Raw genomic sequence first — 21382 nt, forward strand, 5'->3', positions numbered from 1 at the left:
GTGATTTAACAAGAGAAAAGAATATTTAAAAAGCCAATGAACATATAACCATCATCCAATCTGTAATTGGTTTCATTAAAATATAATAAAGTGATAGGAGAGGTATGGAACTATTCCAAATCAGTACTGTGTGCATGAGTTCCGAGTCTGTTCCTAAATCTCAGTTACTAGGAGAACACTAGCAAATAGAACTCATCTGAAAGCAAAGTAAGTGATTTTGTTTGCATGCTTGATTTTATGACATATTCTTAACTATGTCTTCTGGCTTCCCGGGTGGTTCAAATGGTAAAGAATCTACCTGCAATGAGGGAGACCTGAGTTTGATCCATGAGTCAGCAAGATCCCCTAGAGAAGGAAATGGCAAAGCACAATGTTCTTGCCTGGAGAATTCCACGGACAGAGGAGCCTGGCAGGCAACAGTCCATGGGGTCGCAGAGTCAGGCACAACTGAGTGATTAACACTTTCACTAAATGTCTTAAATAATCTTTAGTTAGGAGATCACCATTTTTAATGTCATTACAAAAAAGGTAAAAACGAATTAAATTTTCTGCATTAGAATGATGCTGCCTCTTTCTAAGAAGCATAGATTCCTGACAGGGAAGCCTCATAGCTCTGGTGATCCCATAGATTATGTTCACAACAATATCCTTGATAAGACCCTTGACAGAGACTGTGAATACTGTGAGATCTCACCTTGGCACAATTCCCCAACCCAGCTCCACCAAGAAGCTTCCCACTCACCTCCACTGGAAATATTCAGGAAGAATCTAATTGTTTATAGTAATGAATATTGCATAGTTCTAAGTTTAATCTACAAATTTAAAAGGAAATAAATCTGAACATAAAAAGCATTTGCTGTTTCAGCATTAAAACAAAAATACTGTCATTTAAAACTGCCGACTCCCCCATGTGGGTTTGTTTTGCAAGTCACATCTTAACAAAGACAAGTTTTGTTGTCATAAAAACAACCCTAAATCCCACCACCAGAAGAAGGAGTAAAGCATTGTTCACTTATCCTGGGTCTGTGCTTTCTGGGATGTCACACAAGAGCTTTGACTGGGCTTGAGAAGATCATTCCATTTTTATCCAGGGCAATTGGCTCCGATGAAACCCCAGGCCCTTCTGTGACATCTAGATCACGTCAGTGTTTCCTGTGATAATGCTGCTTACATTTTAGGCCAGTATTTCAAAGTTTTGTCTCTATGTGTCTTACTTCCGCCCCCAAATAATAGAATACTATTATAATAACTGGTATATAAGGGCTGTTCTGCAGATAAGTTGGACCCCTGACTTCCCACAGACTAGAATCTGGCCTCTGACTTTTTCCATAGTCAAGCTCATTCTAACTTCATTGAGGGGTAGAACAGTTTTATCCCTGCCAATATCACATCTACACAGTGAATGAGGAAAAAGGATGACTTCCGCACCTGTAAGTCTGAAACGCAGGTGCTCCCAGAAGGTACAGGGATAGGAATGGGATCCTTATAGTGTGATCAGAGCAGCCGGAGTCGCGGGGCAGCCAGAGGCTGAGCTGAGCCCCACAGTCCAGTACAGAGTTGCTTCTTACTGCTCTCTCGCTCTCTTCTGTCAAGAACCTGAGAGCAAAGATGTACAGTCTCCTCCGCATTCCATCCAAATCCCACCTCTGCACCTCACTTCTTTGGCTCCATACGGAAGCCCCCAACCCCCTGCTGGCTGAGCGTGCCCTCTTCCTTCCTGGGGCGGGCAGCTGTTTGCAGAGTCTTTGAGAGGGTAGAGGTCTTCCCTCATTCCTGTGGGAGTGGAAGCACAGATGGAGAAATAGAGAAAGAGAGAGACTGGCTGGAGGGGTGAGAGGAGGCAGGAAAGGGGACCGGAAAGGACAGAAGAAAGGCCCTTGGACAGTGAATAGAGGAGGACGAAAGAGGTCAGAAGCAAAGAGCCATACTCAGGGCCAAGCAAAAAGCAGCTGCTGGGGGGTGGTCACGGGCACAGGTGCCCAGTGCCATCCAGTGCCCAAAGGGGACTCCTTGGCTGGGAGGGTTAGTTTGGAGATTTGTTTCTGGCCAAGGAGCAGATCTTCTGTCGTACTCATGCAGGAATGTCTCCGGGAGAGTTTTTGAAGTAACTGGACGTTTCACTTCAGTGTTCTTTTCCCCCTCATCAGATTTTATCTACCTGCACCACTGCAATGGTACATTTGCATGTTAGGTTTCCTGTGAACCTGAGTCATGTTGGGAAGAGCTTTTCAGCTCTGGGGGAAGAGCAGGAGTAAGGAGGCAGGCCGTGGCATGATTATTGCAATGCAGCCACGCTCGGCTGAGCGCAGACCTCCACTCCCACGCCTCTCTTTTTAAATCAGAAAGGTTACCTCCCTGGGCCACCATTGGGCCAGCCCCAAGTGTGACTGTCTGCACTTGTTAGACAGCAGGCGTTTAATTAAAATTGGAATCCAATGTGTAGAAAACATACATTTTTTTTTCACTTCATAGCTCTCCACAGGAAGTCATACTCTCTTCCTGCCCTGCTCCGCTCAACTCTCCCCACCACCTAAAAAGACAAAAAAAAAGAAGACAGACTAAGGGAAAGATTATTTCAGTGTTGAAAATCAGAAATTACAAAGGGCCGGGCTGCCTTCTTTATTTTTGCCTTTAGGGTTAACACCAGCCAATGATAAAGCCTGTATTGTATCTTCAGCCCAGAGCTAGCTTTTTTTATGGCTAACTTCCCGTGTGGAAAAGGAGTCGTCCCATTTCAGAGTGTTAAAATACGGCATTTAATGAATCAGTAAATAAAATTTTTCACCTTACTTTTGCCCAATCAAAGGAGTCGGTTGATCCCTTCTGATATTTGGCTGGACTTTGTGGAATCAAAAACAAAAAATTGAAAGAGCAAATAATAGACACAGGCCCCTAGCTGAAAACTCAACCCCTAAACACCCTGGCCACCGCCTTTTCCACTGCAGAGCCACCCAGCGCACTATCTGGGCTCCTCCCAGAACATTCGGCTGTGCCATCGTGGCCAAACAGATAGGAACTCCGGACAATTTCATCGGGTCCTTGTCCCCTTAATCTCCATGCTGCACCTCAGATCTGAAGCAGCTTCCGTGGTGCGGGCTCACTTTAATGGATAATCTATTTTTCATGAAAAAGCAGGAAATAAGCTGTCTCTTTCATAAAAAGATTTACAAAATGTAATCATTGTTGAAATATTCCCTTTGAACTGCCGTGTCCACGGGGGTCTCCGGCTCCCAGAGTCGTGCTTCATTAGAACCCCCTCACAAGCGGCTCCAGAAGGGCAGGTACACTGGTGGGGCCCGCTTTGATGTCTTGAATGAATGAAAGAAAAGCACAATAAAAAAGAGCTGTTGATCAAGCATAAAATACTCTTTAAGCTGACAGAATAGCAGCGTTAACACACCCTAAGCTGCTTTTCGTTTTTCCCTTTTTTCCTCACATTTTCCTGTGCTTTGTGTACAGTGGGGGTTTGTATTTTATAAGAAGTCTCTGATCTATGTAGTATGCCATTCGCTAACAAAAACCAAAATAGGATTGTTTCTGTCCCACTTGGTTGCCTGACTACTCCCTCCCTCCCCCCAACCCCAGATCCCCTCTCCCCCTCGCCCCCAACTTCCAAGGCGTGCAGTTCAGCCTTGCAAGGCAAGGGCCCAAATGCCTTTCATAAACTTGAGCCAATTTCTTTTGTGTGGTTGGTTTCGCTGCTCTGATTTTAATACCGCAATTAAAGACAGATTTTTATTTTCTCAAGAACTTTCTCTTGCAACTGGAGAAATGGAACTGACACAGCTGCTACCTTTAACTAAGAAATTATATCATTAAATAAGAGCAAGCCGCCTTGCTGAGCGATGCCTTTCCAAGGGAACTGTTCCTCTGTAGGTCTCCTGTGGACCTTATGGCCTGTACACACTTTATAGAGAATCCATCTCACCTGGCTTTCAGGTTTTCCGCACTTGTCTCTCAGGCATTAGTTCATTCAGTCCCTACAAAAACTGATAAAGTTGTTAGCTCCATTTCACAGAGTCTAAAACTGAGATAAGTGCTGACTTATCTAAGATCATTTAGAAAGTGAAAGTGTTAGTTTCTCAATCTAGGGTTAGTTTGTGACCCCATGGACTGTAGCTCACCAGGGTCCTCTGTCCATGGGGTTCTCCAGGCAAGAATACTGGAGTGGGTTGCCATATCCTCCTCCAGGGGATCCTACCGACTCAGGGATCGAACCCCGGTCTCCTGTATTGCAGGCACATTCTTTACCATCTGAGCCACCAGGGAAGCCTCTTTAACTAGCATGTAATGGCATACTAGTTAAACGATGTGAAAAGTGAAAGTGAAAGTCACTCAGTCATGTCTGACTCTTTTCAACCCCATGATCTATACAGTCCATGGAATTCTCCAGGCCACAATACTGGAGTGGGTAGCCATTCCCTTCTCCAGGGGATCTTCCCAACCCAGGGATCAAACCTAGGTCTCCCACATTGCTGGCAGCTTCTTTCTGTTAACTCTGACTCCAGTGCCCCACCTCTTAGCACTATGCGCACAGCCCTCCAGTAAATCAGCAGAGCAAATGTGAGTGGCCAGAGTGCAGTTTTTAATTCAGAAGTCTTTGGTTTCGTGAGGTAAAAGATTACTTGATAAACATGTAAAGGGAGGCCAGAAAGAAGAATTTTGCTTGATGGTGAGGCAGACACTAGAGCAAGTTGGAATACGGTGAAAGAGTCAGACTCTGGAACAACTGTTGGAATAACTGGATTGTGTATGTACTCTCAAGGTTTGGAGGTGCTGGATGGCTTATTGGGTAAAGAGATTAGTGTTTTCCCGTCTTGAGGTCTGAACCAAATGGAGGTCTTGGCCGGGAACAGCGTGGTCACTCTCCAGGGAGTGGTGGTTTGGACAGCTCCTCTGCGCTCGTAGTAAGCAGGCAGCCGTCCATGTTACAAAACTACTGCACATGCTACGGCTGCAGTTGGCCCCATTGCAAGAGCTCTTCAATCAGAATTCCCTGGGGTGGCTTGTGGAGACCTGCATGTCTCCGTGGAGAGCACCTGTCATTCAGGGGGATGCGGGCGTGAGCCGTGAGCATGGATGTGGTACAGCCATTCTAGAAGCCACCCATCTAAGCAACTTGTTGGAGTAATTGACACTAGTCTTTGGGCTTCCCCGGTGGCTCAGATGGTAAAGAATCTGCCTGCTAATGCAGGAGACACAGGTTCAATCCCTGGGTTGGGAAGATTACCCTTGGAGAAGGGAATGCCAACCCACTCCAGTATTCTTGCTTGGAGAATTCCATGATCAGAGGATCCTGGTGGGCTACAGTCCATGGCCTCGCAAAGAGCTGGACACAACTGAAGGACTGACACTTTCACTTTTCACTTTTGGAACCTTGGAGATTTCTTCCTTTATTCAACAGTGTTTATTAAATCACCAGGCAAGACCCCAGAGATGCCAGACACAAGAAGACAGTTTGTTTTCTTGGGGAGAAAATAGGCAGTTACAGTTCAGTGACTGTGACAGAGGTAAACTCAGGAACTAGAGGCCTGGAGAAAGACCCTTTGGAAGAAGGGACTGCTAATCTGAAAAAGCAAGGACTAGCAAGTGTGAGCAAAGCTAAGGAGGGAGGGCTAGCTCTGCCAAGTTCGAGCAGGGAGAAAGCATTTGGCTTTGGGGGACCTGGAAGAAGTGTAACACAGCACAAGTGTTGAGTATAAGCAGCGAAAAGATAAGGCCGCAAAGGTGAGCAGGGCCAATCATGGCCCATTACTGTTTTAATAACTTCCTGTACAATAAACAAGTCTTGGGTTTAGCATTATTGAAAGCAGGCTTTCTTTAACAAAATCAGACAAGAAAAATGGCTGCAGAGATCACAGCCTGTGGCTGGCAAGACCAATAACTGACACCTGGGTGCAGGGTGTCACCTTTGTCAGAAGAAACCAGTATCCCCATGCCATGAAGAATGGCCCTACAGTAGTCTTCTAGGGGCCCAAGGACAGAGTCGTGCTTTCTTGAAGTCACACAACTAGTCAGTGGAAAAAATAGGACTCGGTCCTGGGTCCCTTGGACATTGAATACTCAGCCTAATCAGCTGACATTCGTTTTCAAACATCCAGCTATGAGAATAGCAGGGTAACTGGTCTCTTGAAGGATATTGAAGTCTAAGATCCAGGACCTTCTTTCTGCAGGACAACTCCTTGGGAGCAGGTACCATATTTGTTGTACTCATATTCCCAGAGCGTAGTGTTATCAAGCACACAGTAGGATGCTCAACACTTGTTAAATAAGTGAAGTGCTCCCAAATGAGGTATACTAACGTCAGAAACCGGGAGTGGACTCCAAGGCCTTGTCCCTTTCCACTGGATCAGAAGGAGGCAGGGGAGGCTACCCGGCTTCTGGCTGATTTGCCAAGGACAGCTCATTTGGGCTAAACAGTGGGCTTTCACTCATCCAAACAAGAGCAGGAAGCCAAAAATGACTAACTGGATTAATGACCCAGCAGAGATAGCATCTCCTCCAGAGAGAAGTCAAGATGTTGACCACAACTCCTGCAGTGCTAGTTGGCAGCATCCTCTTCAGGGGCTGATGGAGTATGAAGGAGTGGAGAGTGGGGGCAGAGGCCTCCCTGGATTTGCACGTTTCTGCTTTCTGTGTGTGAAATGTCCTGAAATAACCCACCTTGCCTGGAGAAGAAAGCAAAGTGTCACACCCAGTTCTGGATTCCACATTAACAACCTCCTTCCGCGGTGTTCAACTTTGCCCTTGAGGCCTTTTGTTTAACTTTTTGATTTGAAAAACAGATTCTGCTGCGTCACAGTCTGTTCCGCCCTCCCCACCCCCCACCGCAGCACCCTCTCTTTTTTTTGGTTAAAGTAAAATACAGCTATCTCAAACAGACTTGCATTTCCTTTTGTTTCTGAAATATGCATCCTGCCCTTTTAGTCAAAAGTGCATATAAAAGCCATTTTAAAATTCATTATTTACATTAGAATGTTTGATGTTAACTAAAGAAACTGAGCCTTCATCAACCATGTTTTAGGCACCCTTATGACCAAATTTTGGAAAATAGCCTCGGTTTCCTAATTGCTCTCCCCTTCAGATAGGAAAGGAAAGAGACTGCCACCGTCAAAGGTACCGAGTGCCATTTCAGGCTTCCTGCTTGTGATGAAGCCGGATAGATGTTGTTTATGGTTCATAAAACCTGACTACTGTGAATATTCCAGAATCCTGGCAGAATGGGATTCGAACTTTCATGGAGCTGTAAATTAAGGGGCGGGAAGTGTGATAAAACTCCTTAGAAAAAAGTGAGGGGTGGGGTGGGGGGGGAGTCATGCTGCAATGGTTAAATGAAATTTTATAAGCACGTTCAGTGTGGAGCTGTTTTGCATTACATGAGTTGAATACCTTAGAGACGCCACATCTGCAGGCACTTTATTAAATCCTTAGTCAGCACTTTCCAACCTGATGAGATTACTTCTTCATTTGACTGGAGAAGAGGAAAGCTGAGCTCTGGTCCTGGACTGCAGATTTCTTTTGATGTTTCACCTTGAACACTGAGAGAGGACAATCAGCCCCACTTCCAGCCCCCTCCTCACCACCTTAGCACATCCCAAGCTGTAGACACTGTGAATGTAACAGTAATTTTCCTTAACTCTAGCCTCTGTGGGAGTTTGGATTTATGGACCTCCCAAACAACTATAGCTGAGAGTTCCCAAGGGAAAAAAAAAAGAAAAGATAGATCAAAGCTCTGTGTTTACTTCCTTAATGTAAATGTATCAAGATAACATCATCCGATATTCTATTGTAATATTGAAATTCACTGTAGATGAGGGACAGGGGTTCCTTTGTAGTCCATCTGGATACAGTAGATTAGATTAAAGGGCTATAAAATATGAAGGCAGAAACCGTATGAAACCTAAGCTTGTGTTAGTAAATATCTGAAGATAATTTTTTGACTCTCCATCAATGAATTTTGTTTAATGTGGCAACATTTTCCCAGTGATTTGCTCCTCAACCCCAACAATTTTACAATCTCAGATTTCTTTCATATTTTTCTTGTACAGCCCAACAAGAAAATGCCCAGAATTATTCGTCAAGTAATGTTTTGCAACTTGCACGCCTTGAATTATAGATTTTGTAAGAGAATATCACAAGAGAAAAATGGGCTTTTACAAACATTATCTTGTCTATTGCACATTATTCATAGTTCATGGAAGTTTTTAAAAATCGAGTGGCTTAGACATGTGCAGCCATCACACTCATCATAATGGAATTAAGGAAGGCCTTCAGCTACAAACTAGTCATGAGAACATTTGATGAAATGAATGGGTTCTATTTTTTAGTATTATAGTTGCTTATCTGCCATCACTATGAGTAAATGATTTAATCAAGGAGCCCTCATTCAAAAGCGAAAAAAATTCCCTGTGTAGTTCCCCTAACCAGCTGACTTCCCATTCTGGAAAGCCTTGGTCAAGTAGCTGGGTTAATTGTCATGAAGATTAGTGTAATGTTGAAATAAGGACTAATGGTCAAATTACAGGAGTGAAAAAGTTTAAGAATAGGTTTTGGTTTGGGCCTGAAAGGGTTAATTAAGTTTTTTTCACGGCTTATTAAAGACCCCCAACCCAGGCCTTCAGGAGTCATATTGACACCCCACCCCAGGGCAACTCTCTCTGGTGACATGTTGCTGGTCAGAGCACAATAGTCTTCTGTGTCTGCAAATCATTGCTAAAATCATCTCAAGGAAAAAAAAAAAAGTTTGAAAGCTTTAACGTTAGACAAAAGCCCAAGAGCTGCAATGCGCAGCTCAAAAACCCGGAGTCAGCAACTTCTATTGATTAAAAACTAACCTTTAAAGTAACTCTGAGAGTGTGTGGTTAGCATTTAAATTTAAACATGTCATGAGTTGATTTGTGTTACTGAATACCAACTCAGAAGGAGTAACATTCACATCGCATTTTTTTTTCTAATTCCCTTAAGCAGCTAAAGTATTTCATGAAATGTCAATAGGGCAAAAAGAAAAGGAGGGGGGGAACAGCCAATGCTGGGCCTGTAGTTTTCTTTCCCATGCAAATATTCACACACACACACACCCCCAAAAGAAAAGTGTGGAGAGTGAAACACAATAATTAGTCCTTTGTCTAACTTTCCCAAGTGCCAGAGAAAGACAGATTAATTAAATATACAACAGTGTTGGTTTTTGGAGTGGGGGTCTCGCTTGCTGGGTAGGTCATAAATTAGGCAGAATAAATACTTCAATGTGTTTGCAGTGGGCCTGCTACGTCAGAGCCACTGGAAGGTTGGTGGGAGGAGAGCGGAGGGTTTCTTGCTAATGATAGTCACGTCTGGGTCTGTCTGGTTGCTCTTAGCAACCAGACATGATGTAACACCAGGATGAACTTGAACTTGGGGGACTTGAAAAGAGAACAATAGACCAGAGCAATCAATAAAGCCTATTTCAGTGAAGGATTACAGAGCTGCTCTGGGGTAACCTTGTCGGCAAGGCACACACTGAATAGTAAGATGTGTGAAGAAACTTTTTTTTCCTTTGCTTTGCTTTTTAAGAGAAGTGTAGAGGCACTGCAGATTTTTGTAGAGCACTGAGGTTGTGTCCAGAAACTGTGGAATGGAAAACTGCTCCCCCTACCGACTCACTGAGTCCCAGGCGCTTGCTTTGAGAACTACAACGCAGCGTCAGATTTAAAGTCTGGAATTTCGCAACTGACTTAGAAAGTGTGAGAACAGACATTGTCAGCGTGACCCGCCGCATCCAAAGTTTGAGACTGTTTGGTTCCAGGGAGAACTCGGCTCTATCTCGGATCTGCGTCAGCTATGCGGGAGTCCAGCTAGAAATACGGTTTGGAGACTGCCTCCTGACTCCTCTCTTCCCCCCTCTTCTTTCTTTTGTCCAGTTCGATTTAGTCCCTGTGTATTTGCCAGGATGATTTCCTTTCAGGACACAAGAGGCTTTATTGTGCTCCTCAAAGCATGTGGTCAAAGAATAACATCTAAAAGTATACAGGATGAGTAGTTTTTTGGTTTAGACTTCAGGTTTTTCTTTTTTTTTTTTTTCCCTTCAAGTCCTCTGGAAATCAAAGGTAGCTTGTGTGACTAGGAAATCTTATCCCAGCCTCCATGTAGCTATCATTTTGCCATTTATCCTGGAATCAAACGAGTCCTTGCTTTACCTAATTGAATCTCTTGGACACGGATGAGACTTCATCTGACTGAGTCAACCCAAATGCAACCCTTTCTAATACTATCAACTCAGAGGTTTCAGAAGCGTTTAATTTTGCTTGAGGTTGATGATTTTTCTGTGAATAAATGTGATGAATTTGGTAGGGTAGCTGTGGAGAAAAGTTGGCAAAAGCCATGTACTATTTTATCTGACTTGAGAAACTGACTCTGATACTAAACCGTAATTGGTCACTTTGTTTAGCTAACAGAGAAAGAAGTGCCAGCATATAGAGCGACGTATCGCCAGACTATTGCCCAAAGCTAACCACCTAAGGGCTCATGAAAGGAAAAGGCAACTGGTAACTAGGTCCGGCAGTTAGATGCAAGGCTGTAAATAAACGTCAAAGGAGCAAAAGCATGTGTGAGGGCTGTGCCCGTGGCCTCGTTTTTTCCTTTGGACACTATGGTAAAATCTTTGATACCAGTTGACGATTATATGTCATTTTTAAAAATTTTATTTTAGAAATATTGAGCTGAGAGGAGCGTTTTACATCGTAAAATCTACCTCATGCACATCTAAGGAGACTGAGTAGAAGAGAAATGTTAGGACTTATCCAAAGTCACCCAGGATTCTTGGTACAGCACTTGTCCTACTTGAGCTCCATTTACTCTTCTGTCGGTTTTGATCCTCTGTGCCTGTTACAAGAACATTATGATAACTTCTCATTGAAAAGGAGATGCTGTGAGATTCATCAGAGAAGACATCCATGATGATATAAAACCTCTCCCTTCACCCATTCTCCATTCATTCCCCCTCTGCTTTGTTTGGAAGCCTGTATTCCAGGCACTGAGCTAGGCGCTGAGGGTTCAATCAAAAACCAGGTGATAGAGCTTCCTGCTCTGCTACAGCTGCCCTCGCCAGATTGGAGCGTCCGTACCATGCATGTCTTTCAAGTAGGCATAAGTACTTGGTTGTGCAGGTTACACTCAGAGCATTGGCAGCCCCCAGCAAAGACACTGAACTCCAATTTCAGGAGAGTAAGAGCAGTTTCAGAGTCTTAAGCTTTACTCTTTGTCATTCTTTTACTTTTACCGGTGAAAACCGCCCTTTACCCCTAACACAGATCTTGATTTCACCAGTGGAAAGGCCGCAGTTAAAATGTGTTATTTTCCAAATTGTGGCTCTAATTGCACTTTTCCTCTTGTCTTCCAGTCCTGGTACCTGGGATAAAAGTCGCAGCGTCCCACCATCCACCAGACAGACCACCTGACCCCTTCTCAACTCTGTAACATGGACGCATCCTCAACCCAGCGCGGTTACAACTTCACTGTCACTGGAAGGGGAGAATCAAATCAACTTGTACATGGAAACAGCAAGCATTATGGTCCAACAGCAAAGGCCATAACCTTTTGGGATTTTTTTTTTAATACTTTAGGAACTGTTGTAATTTTCTCATATGGTGCTGGAAATGGTTGGGCTTTGTAACATTTGAAGTGTTTCCGTGGTTGCGTGAGCATTAGGCAGTGTGGCTAGAGAAGGTCTACCCTTGCTCACTGACTTCCTGTTGTAACACACTTTCTTTACAGAGCCCGCCGTTTCACAGTATTTCATGAATTTACCCATACTGGTGTGAGCCTCTTCGAGCAATCAGGAGGCGCTTGGAGAACTAAATCTTTTGTAGTAGCTGAGATCTGCAATATATATAACTTACGGGACAGTCAAAGGGCAATGTTTTTCTGTAACATATTGGAAAAAGAAATCGCAGTTATGTTCCTTTTTTGTTTTTTCTTTTAGTTTGGTTTGGTTCAGCAGTCAGCCGTTAACTAGGTAACATGGCCCGGAAGGACAGTGAATCCACTCACGTTGCAGAATAATTCCGAAAATGGCAAACTACTACTACTACTATTCAGTTTTTTAAAAGTTTTGAAATGCTGCACTTACATTAAAAAAACAAAAAAAAAAAAACATTTTTTCAACAATTTCAACAATGACACAAATTCACGTGGAAATGGGGAAGATGGTCTGTTTTGACAGAAACTGACAGGAATCAATCAAAACAATCGAATTTTGAATTGAGTAAAGTGCAATTTCATTGGATAGCTAAATATCTTTGTAAGATAGAGATTGTTGAAAATTCTATTTTTGTTTTTCAAGTCCTTCCACCCCAGGACTCTAAATTATTGGGGTAAAAAACAGCCTTGCAAGAAAAAGGGGAGCTATTTTTGCTTTTTATGTTTTTTATTGTTAAACTTGTATCCCTTTAAAAACTGAAGGAAAATTAAAAAAAAAAAAACAAAAAAACAAATCTAATGGTGCTTTTACCACAATATGTTAACTACATTAAATGCTAATTAATTATTTTCTGTTATCAAAGCACATAACTAAAATAAAATCATGGTATCTGTTAATTTTATAAGCTAGAAGTCACTAGAATGGATTATGCCAATTCTGAAAATTTTTACGTGTATCTGGCAACATAGGATTTATCAGTTATCAGACACTTCATTGTTCCAGAGATTGTCCAGAAAATTTAAAGACCTTTGCGCCCCTGAACTGGGCTATGGGAAAATAATTTTAATAATAATAATGAAACCAATACTGAGACAAATGCTGGTGCCCATTCAGATCAAGGGCACTTGTTAGGGAAAAAAAGTTTGCACCCCCAAATGTCCTGTATCTTATGTAAAAAAAAAAAATACAAAAAACAAACAAAAAATAACAAAAAAAAAAGTGCAAGTGATTTTTCTACCAGACAGCGAAGCACCCCTTTGCTTCCCACGCAACTTCAAGAAGGTTTCCTATACTATACATATATATACGTTCTGGTTGGCGAGCCCTGCTGATCAGAGAAAGTCTCTGCATGTTCTAGTGTTAGTAACTAATTTTTATATAGTTAATGTAGGATAAAGTAGAGTGCATTAAGACACAATATTGTAATCCCTACTCTAGGCACTTGCCTTTAAACTATGTTTTTCAGCCCTTCAGAAGGGTTCTACTACTGTCCTATACAATCAAGTAACTGAAATTCTTGGGAAGACACTTTGCTCCTCATCTTTCCCCCCCGAAACAATGTTGTTTTGTTTTGTTTTTTTTCCTTAATTTGCACGAAAACAAAAATTCCATATCAATGTGCCTTGCCCTGGATAGCGATTATTTGTGGAATTGTTGCACATGCTCCTCTATTGAAAGGGGTTTTTCCCTAGTCAAGCATTTGGAGACACTTTTTGTAAATGTGACTTTTATGTCAGCCATTGTCAGTTTCAACATCTAGGACTAAATAGAGAGTTAGTTGTCCCGCAGATAGGAGTAGTCTTTATTGTCCTCTGCGGTCAGTGGCAGTGCTATTCTGAGATCTGTAGATGCTTAGAATATCAGTATTTTGGATGTTGCTGCATTTTACAATTTATTTGGAGTCTTCCTTTATTTTCCCCCGCCCCGCCCCCAGATATATGAAAATATGCAATACCTGCTTATATCGTGTAGGAAAGCTTAGCAATGATTAATTTTTCTTTTATTTTTTTTATTTGACCAAAGTCGGTGCTGCACTTGACGCAGTGTGTTTAGGTGTCTGTCTTTGTACTTTTTTTGTGATTTTTGAATGCACGTGCGCAGGAAGGGCTCCTCTTAGAGAAGCAGTCAAACTGTGAAGCACTAAGCTGACCCTGCTTCAAGCAATTTTGTTTTTACAACTGTTCCTTTCACAAGCAAGCCTTAAAAAAAAAAAAGACAACTTCCCTTTTCTTCAGCTCCCACACCCCATTTTTCTTAGCAGACTGCAGTCAATCCACATTCAATACAAAGTATATAATGCCCATTTTTATATGCACGTTTTTAAACTTCCAAGTTCTGAAAATTGTTTACTGGTTATCTCTATTTAAGGAAAAAAAAATAAAATAAAACATTTTGGACTTTCATATGTGTCTGATAAGTGGTTGAATAGTCGTTTGGCGCTGTTGTATGGTGTGATTGTCAGTATATGGTGTCACTTCCTCTAGCCAGCCAGCATACTTTGCCTTCCCCTATAGCACTTAGCTGGGCATTACTTTATTATGACATATGTGCACTAAAAAAAGAAAAAAGAAAAAAAAAAAGAAAAAAATAGCAGCTTTCAGTGCTTCACAGTGAAGGGAAAAAAGCCTAGACAAACATTTTGTCAGAGCCTTGCGATAAGCCAAGGTATTACCAGTAAATTGGTTGTATATACAATAAAATTGCACCCTTTTTTTAAAACAAAACAAACTAAGCAATAGTTTGGGCAGTTTTAGTTGTTTTTAGTGAGCATGTTGTAGTCATGACTGCAAAGAGAGAGATTAACTGCCCACTCAGAAGATATGTAATTTGTATTGTTGTATAGTTTTATTGATTACACTGATTTATTCTACCCTATTTTATAATGCAGGACTTTTGTAATGTTGTTTAAATGAGGAAAAATTTCTGTCAAATTAGCCTAGTGAAATTTCTGATTGTTCATTATAAAGGCAGCGTTCATAGAATGGCTTTTCTTTCTTTCCTGCCCCCTCTCCCTTTGGGAACTGGATTTAAGTTTAAAACTTTCCTGTTTCCTTTTTTTTTTTTTGTAAGTATTTAAATACAGTTTTGTTTTGTTTTTTCTTTCAATGGTATAGCATATTCCTATGCTTGAGAAGTATAGGTCTACTGAAAAACCATTGTAAATGGACGTTACAGGTATGCTGTATTTTTGAAGGTATTCTGTTGTATTAAGTTTGATGAAGCTAAAATTAGGGAACTCTGAACAGATTTGCAGGAAAAAAAAATGTTTTAAAGGCTTTAAAACATTAGGGAGGCAGTCTAGGGTGATAACGAACAGGGATTAAGTATTAAACACACTAAGTTATATTTTTGTTCATGTTTCATTGTCCAGAAAGCAGCAGGAAACTGTAGTTTAGTTGTGATCAAGCAGGAAAAAAGAAACATCAACAATACGAGTGTTTAACCTTTTTAGACTCAAAGTCAAGCGAAGATGTTTGAGGAAGACGTTGCTACCTGGGGTGTGTAGACTGACAGACCGAGGGCCATCCACACTTGAAGGCCCAGCCCTTGATTCTGAGACACATGCGAATTTTTTCTCTCCCTTCAAATGGCATTAACAATATTGGCAAAGATAAGTCCCTCAAATAACTCTCCATTTTTTTCTTTGGGAACTGAAGTCAGAGGCACAAACACTAAATCATATCATTTTCCTGTATAATTTTTTTTTTTTTTTCTGGCCCATCTCCCTGCCACAAAAACGCTCCTTGTCTGACCGTTAATGGGCAGAGGCCCTCTTTCCAAAGCCCGCTCTCTCCATCCCACACGTTTTTCTTTCCTTTGAGGTTTGAACTAGGTTTTCTCTTTCTTCACACCCTGGCATGACAGTTACTATGTCAGCTCCTCCCCGCCCCCACCCCGCAGTCAGGCGTGGGCTACAGGCGGGCCAAGGTCCACTTCCCGAAGCGTGTATTCTTCACATTCTGACAGGTGAAGTGTAAAGGAACCCAGACTTCCCAGAGTCACAGTATTCAGACAGCCCACTGGAAGACGCAAAACCCCGTCTCAAAAAGTTTGTCTTTTACTTTTCAAGTCCTTATCCTCATAGGCTTTGAATTCTGTAGTTACAGTGTCATAAAGTATTTACAAAATCTGGATTAAGAAAAAAAAAGTTTTCCTTTTGATTTTTTTTTTTTTTTTGGTGGGGAGGGGTTTCTAAGAATGTCATTTAATGTACATGGCATCATGTCTCTGGAAGTATCATTTTGTCCATAGCTGTAGTGGTCTCTCTCTCTTTCATTTTCTTTCTTTCTTTTTCTTCTTGTCTCTTTTTCCTGGTAGCAGGCCTCCATAGAACAAATTTAAAACACAACTGGCATGGTAATGTACGGAGAGCTTCAGTGGCACCTCACCACCCACCCTCCGAGACCTGTCCTAAGATTTAAGACAGTCTCAGAAAGCTGCACTGCCCCCAGCACAGCTTTCATTCAAATCAGCTTTTCCAAGGCCACTTTCGTCCTGAAGTCAATGCATGTATTTACTGTTTGACAGTAAACCCGCTCTGCCTTCTCCACGTCCAAGGCTGTGCATTCGTCTAATTAGTGTCGTGTATGTTTTCCTTTTATTTTTTCCAATAAAAAAGCAGTGGGATGAAAATTGCTTTGATATATAGCAGGTAACATTGAAGCTATTCCATAGCACTTAACTGTAGTGAATACTGTGTCACCAATCCTGAAATCAATTTAATGTTTAATGCAAATCCATTACATGGTGCTATTACAGGCTGACAAAATGATTTACACAAATGTGACAACTTGGGCTCAATTCACTCTGCTTTCCAACAGTGTAAATGCATAGCAGTGTTTATCTGCATGAGAACTATGCACTAACCTATCTGAAGAAAAAAACTATATCAACTTTGGTATCTACTTTCCGTTTACTTCAATCCTTGCCTTTTTGGTCATTGTTATAATGCCAGCTTTAGGACAGAAAGAATTATAAGAAAACCAGCATAATACCTGATATATTAAAATGTAGTGCCTGTGAAATCTGTATTATATTGCTCTTCTGAAGTAAGATTTTTCTACACCGGTAGCCTTCGCTGTCTGTCAGTCAGGACCTTCTGGTATAGGTGATGTAAAATAACCGTACAATATTAATGCATGCTATTCCATAATGCTTAGTGAACTGTATGAATATTACTCAAGATTATGTTAGTCTTTTTTTCTGACTTGGTTCTTGTCAGCTAGGTTTAAAGGTATTTCACTGAGAACGCAAATTCTGTCTTTTCTTGATTTCGGCAGTTTTCAGTATTTTGGAGGTATACATTTACTTAAATTCAGTATTACTTGTGTTTTTGTTTTCGTTTTTGTTTTTTGTTTTCTTTTTCCTAGGGGACAAGCATGGGTGTTTGATTTCAGAAATCAGTCCCTGGCAAGACTTTTGTCTCAAAACAACCATTTGAATTTCAAGAACTCTGCTCTGAAGACACTGAGGATATTTCAAAATGAGGGACATTTCCCTTCACCCTCGACTGAAGCTTTGCCGATACTGAAGCATTTTCTTAATGGACAATGTTCAGCCAGGTACCCATGCTTGATCCGTCTTCACACCAGACTTCCTCGTATTAAGAGAAAAAAAAAAGAAAAAAAAAAAATCTTTACAGAATCACATGGCTATTTAGTTTCATGCACAGTTGCAATATTTTCTTCAAAAATAAAACGCTGTACAAACTTTGGGCCCGATTCATAAGAAAAAGAAATTGGCTATTAACACGGGATTTTTTTTAATATAACTTTTTTCTTTTTCGGTCTAAATTTGAAATGACTTGCTTCCCAAATGAAATCTTTTATCTCATTTTTTTTTCCCCTAAGCCAGCACTGATCTGCCTTTGATTTTTTATTCCCCTTTTATAATCAGTTAGGGTGATGGGGAAACGGAGAGCAGATTTCAGCAATGCTCAGAAAGATAAGAGGGGACCACCTGCCCTTGAGCATGGTAACAAGGGAGACAGCAGAATGTAGGGGCAGGACTTTGCCTGAGTGCCAGACATCATGAGTTTCCACAGGAGCATCACATTTCCTGATGCTATTCAATTCAAAAAACACAATTTCCAAAGTGTGTCTGGACCACGAGAGTGTATGGTGCAAGTGCCTCTGCGAATCCAGCCCTACCACCGGCACAGTGGAGAACGCCCCCCAGGGTGTTCCACGTGAACTTGTGTCTCTCCGTGGCGGTTTCTGGGACAAATGGTGTCCGGTGAATGGGGCTATTTTTCCTGCTGTTTTTATGCTCAGCTTCTCAAAATGACAGAAGATTTTTCCCTTTTTGATTCTATTTGTGTTATTTTTATTTTTCAATTTTTTTAAAAAATAATAGTCTATAATTTAGCACTGTTTTTTTTTTTTCAAACATCTCAGCCGAAGGTCACAAAGGCCACTGGCTACGTTGGGATGGAGGCCTAAAGATTTCTCCCTAGTCTCCGACTGCCTTTCTGCACTGTGAAGGCAGTTGGTAGCATCACTGCTGAGGTACTGGCTTGACCTAGAGCTGGAGGTTTATCAGATTCTAGGAGGTCCTCAAGGTAGACTTTCAAAGGCAAATACACGACCCCCCTCCCCTGCAGCCCTGACCTCTTACCAGAACAAAGTTCACTGAGGGCTTGTCCCACCACCCTTGGAAATCTGTCTGCTCAAGATACCTCCTTTTTTGTTTTCTGGGTTTTTTTTTTGTTTGTTTGTTTTTTTCATTTCAAATTGTGGGAGAAGGGGATTAAACACTTCCAATGATAAGAGATCTGTTGTGAAACTGAACACCCCCCGTGTTAATCAGTTAGTTTGACATTTGTTTTTTATGAGCCGGGCCCCCTGTGCCTCTAGTATACTTGTATTGACCCTCATAGTTACCCTTTTAGTTTGACTGTGTTCTGTGAAAATTTGTAATTGGTTGAGAATCACTGTGGGCGTCCATTCTTATTCAACTAAATCTCCACAGGTTTTTTGAGCTGGTGTGGATTAGTTTAACTCTTGTATTCAACCATTAGTGCTACCACCGTCTCACATTACAATACAATTACTGGAAGCAAGTACTGCATTTCCTATGCAACAAAAAAGGAAAATAAAAAATTGCTAATGCTATGGAAGCTGCGTCATCATTTGCTTTAAATCGCACCTGGAAGGTGACGTTTGAGTGATAGTTATGGGTGTTATGGGTGTTTCCCCTAAAGACAGCCAGTCTTTGCACCTGTCGCTTGCGTCATCCTTGACAGATGTCAGGCGCCCTCCTGTTGGCTCGTTTACCTATTTGTGTGTGTGTGTGTGTGTGTGTGTGTGTGCGCGCGCGCGTGCGCGTGTGCTCAGTCACTCAGTTGTGTTATTTACCTTTATGTCTTGTCTTTGCCATTGGACTGAAAGCTTCTTGGAGGCAAGGATAATATCTTATTCTCTGTATCCCTGGATCTTAGCACAACCAGTGTACCTAGAACTTGTGTGTGTGTGTGTGTGTGTGTGTGCGCGCACGCACGTGTGCTCAGTCATGTCTGAGAGTTTGCAGCCCTGTTGACTGTAGCCTGCCAGGCTCCTCTGTGCATGGGATTTTCCAGGCAAAAATCCTGGAATGAGTTGCCATTTCCTCTTCCAGGGGACCATCCTGACACAGGGATCAAACCCTTGTCTCTTGCATCTCCTTCATTGGCAGGCGGATTCATTGCCATGCAGCACCTGGGAAACCCCTTTTACCTACTTAGACAAATGCAAACTTCACACTCACAGAGTGCTGATTGTGTGCTTGAGACTGTTCTCAGTGCTTTAGAGTTCTTGTTGTTCACTTGCTAGGTCATATCTAACTCTGCAACCCCATGGACTGCAGCATGCCAGGCTCCTCTTTCCTCCACCATCTCCCAGAGTTTGCTCAAATTCATGTCCATTGTGTTGGTGCTTTAGGTAGTGTATCAGTTAAGGCCCAGTCTGGAACCAGGAAAAGGGTCCAGTCAGGTTTTCCAACACGAGTACAGCCACCTCCCCTGGAGTTAGAGAAACAAAAATGAAAGGTTGGGTTACCAGACCAGAAGCTCCAAGGAGGAACTCCCTACGGATATTTGGATCTTTACTGAGAGGAGTCACCGTGAGGCCCTCACGAGTTGCCACATGGCCCTTACTCAGACCTCTCAGAGGATGTGGGCAGCTGATGCTGGGCCCTCAAGGGGGTTACAGCCACAGGTACCAGCACTTCAGAGGCAGTAAAGCGTGACTGGTGCTGGGAGAATTGAAAGGAGCTGGGGTGGTTTGCACCTCTATCCTCTTAGCTATCACGTTGTGTGTAGGAAATGAACCCAGAGTGAAGTTCCTTCCCTCCTACTCCTAGGCTCCTGCCAGAGTTTCTCATCAGCTTTATCGAAACAGAGCCATCCAGCAAAGGAGTCTGGAAAAATATCATAAGGAAGCCATGGCCCCATGGAACAGAAGGGTGGGCTTGGAGACCAGAGACAGCAAGTAAATAACCACTATCTTAATCCAGTTAATCCTCACAGACACCCTATGGGATCACTTCCATTTGTAATCCCCCTTCTAGAGATGAAGAAATTGAGACAAAGAGAGATTCAGTAATTTACCCAAAGTCGTTCAACAAATACATGGCAGGGTAAGATGTGAATCTAAGAAGTCTGGCTCCAACATCCTTCCTATAATCACTACAATATTTTGCCTGAACTGTTTATTCAATAAATGTCTTTTGAGTACCTATTATGTATCAAGGGCTAAGGCTAGTCAGTAAGCAAAGACTGGGCAACTATTGTTAGGAAGTACACAGCCTAGTGGGCAAGATAAGCATTATTTCAACAAACAGCAGCAAAGTGAAGTGTTTAACTTATTGCACATCTGTCAGCAATTGGGTGGTATAAAGGATACACATAATTGCTGTGAAAGTCAACTGAGGCTGGTGAAACAGAATAACCAGGCAAAGCGGGTAGGCAGCTGGGAGAATGTTCTAGGCAGAGGGAATAGCATGTACAAACAGCCTGTAGTAGGCCTAGGAGGGGTTGAAAGAAGGCCTGTTTGGATGAAGAGGAGAAAAAGAGGAAATACGGTACAAGATGAAGCTTCATGTTTAGATCACAATATTGTGGGGCCTTGCCGGCATATTAGAGAACTTTGTCCTCCCTGCAAGAGCATCATAAAACATGTATCAGTCAGATTAGGCCATATCTATGCTGTGGCACAAGCAGACCCAAACGTACAGTGTATTACAACAAACAATAAAAGCTTGCACCCTATTTTGCATGTCTGTCAAGGGTTGCTGGGGCTTCTGTATAGTCTCCTCGTTCTAGGACCCAGGGTGAAAAGTGACCACCATCAGGATGGTTGAGGGATGCGTCAGCCTGGGAGCAAGGAGGACACGCACTGGCTTTCAACAACTCTGTCTGCAATTGACACACACCACTTGCACTCACATTTCATTGGCCAGAGCACGTGTGGTTCAAGAGGACCAGGAAGGATAACCCTCCCTCAGGAGAATGGAGAACAGATTGGTTTTGGGCATGGGTGGTGCACTGTGGAGAGGAGGCTGAGTGGAGAAATCCAGAGAGAGCATGCTACAGTGACCAGAGAGAGGACGGGCGCCTGGGCTGTGGCACCCATGATGGAGTGAGCAAGAAGGAGACAGAGCAGAGAGGTTGTGAGGATGTTAACAGCTACTGTGTACTGACCTCTTCTGTGTGCCAAGTGATGTAGGTGATTT

General features: G+C 42.3%; 1 protein-coding gene across 3 annotated transcripts in view; it reads left to right on the plus strand.

Annotated features, from left to right (window-relative positions):
• Positions 1-18786, plus strand: part of NFIA (nuclear factor I A) — a 401134-nt gene extending 382348 nt beyond the window's left edge. For all 3 annotated transcript variants that reach the window (XM_005678336.3, XM_005678338.3, XM_005678337.3), the window contains one exon: positions 11375-18786. In XM_005678336.3, coding sequence (XP_005678393.3) covers positions 11375-11392 — 18 coding nt within the window. In that variant the 3' untranslated portion in view covers positions 11393-18786. The remainder of the gene's footprint in view (positions 1-11374) is intronic.

This window comes from Capra hircus, chromosome 3 (assembly GCF_001704415.2).
Source record: "Capra hircus breed San Clemente chromosome 3, ASM170441v1, whole genome shotgun sequence".
In the NCBI taxonomy this organism is placed as follows: Eukaryota; Metazoa; Chordata; class Mammalia; order Artiodactyla; family Bovidae; genus Capra; species Capra hircus.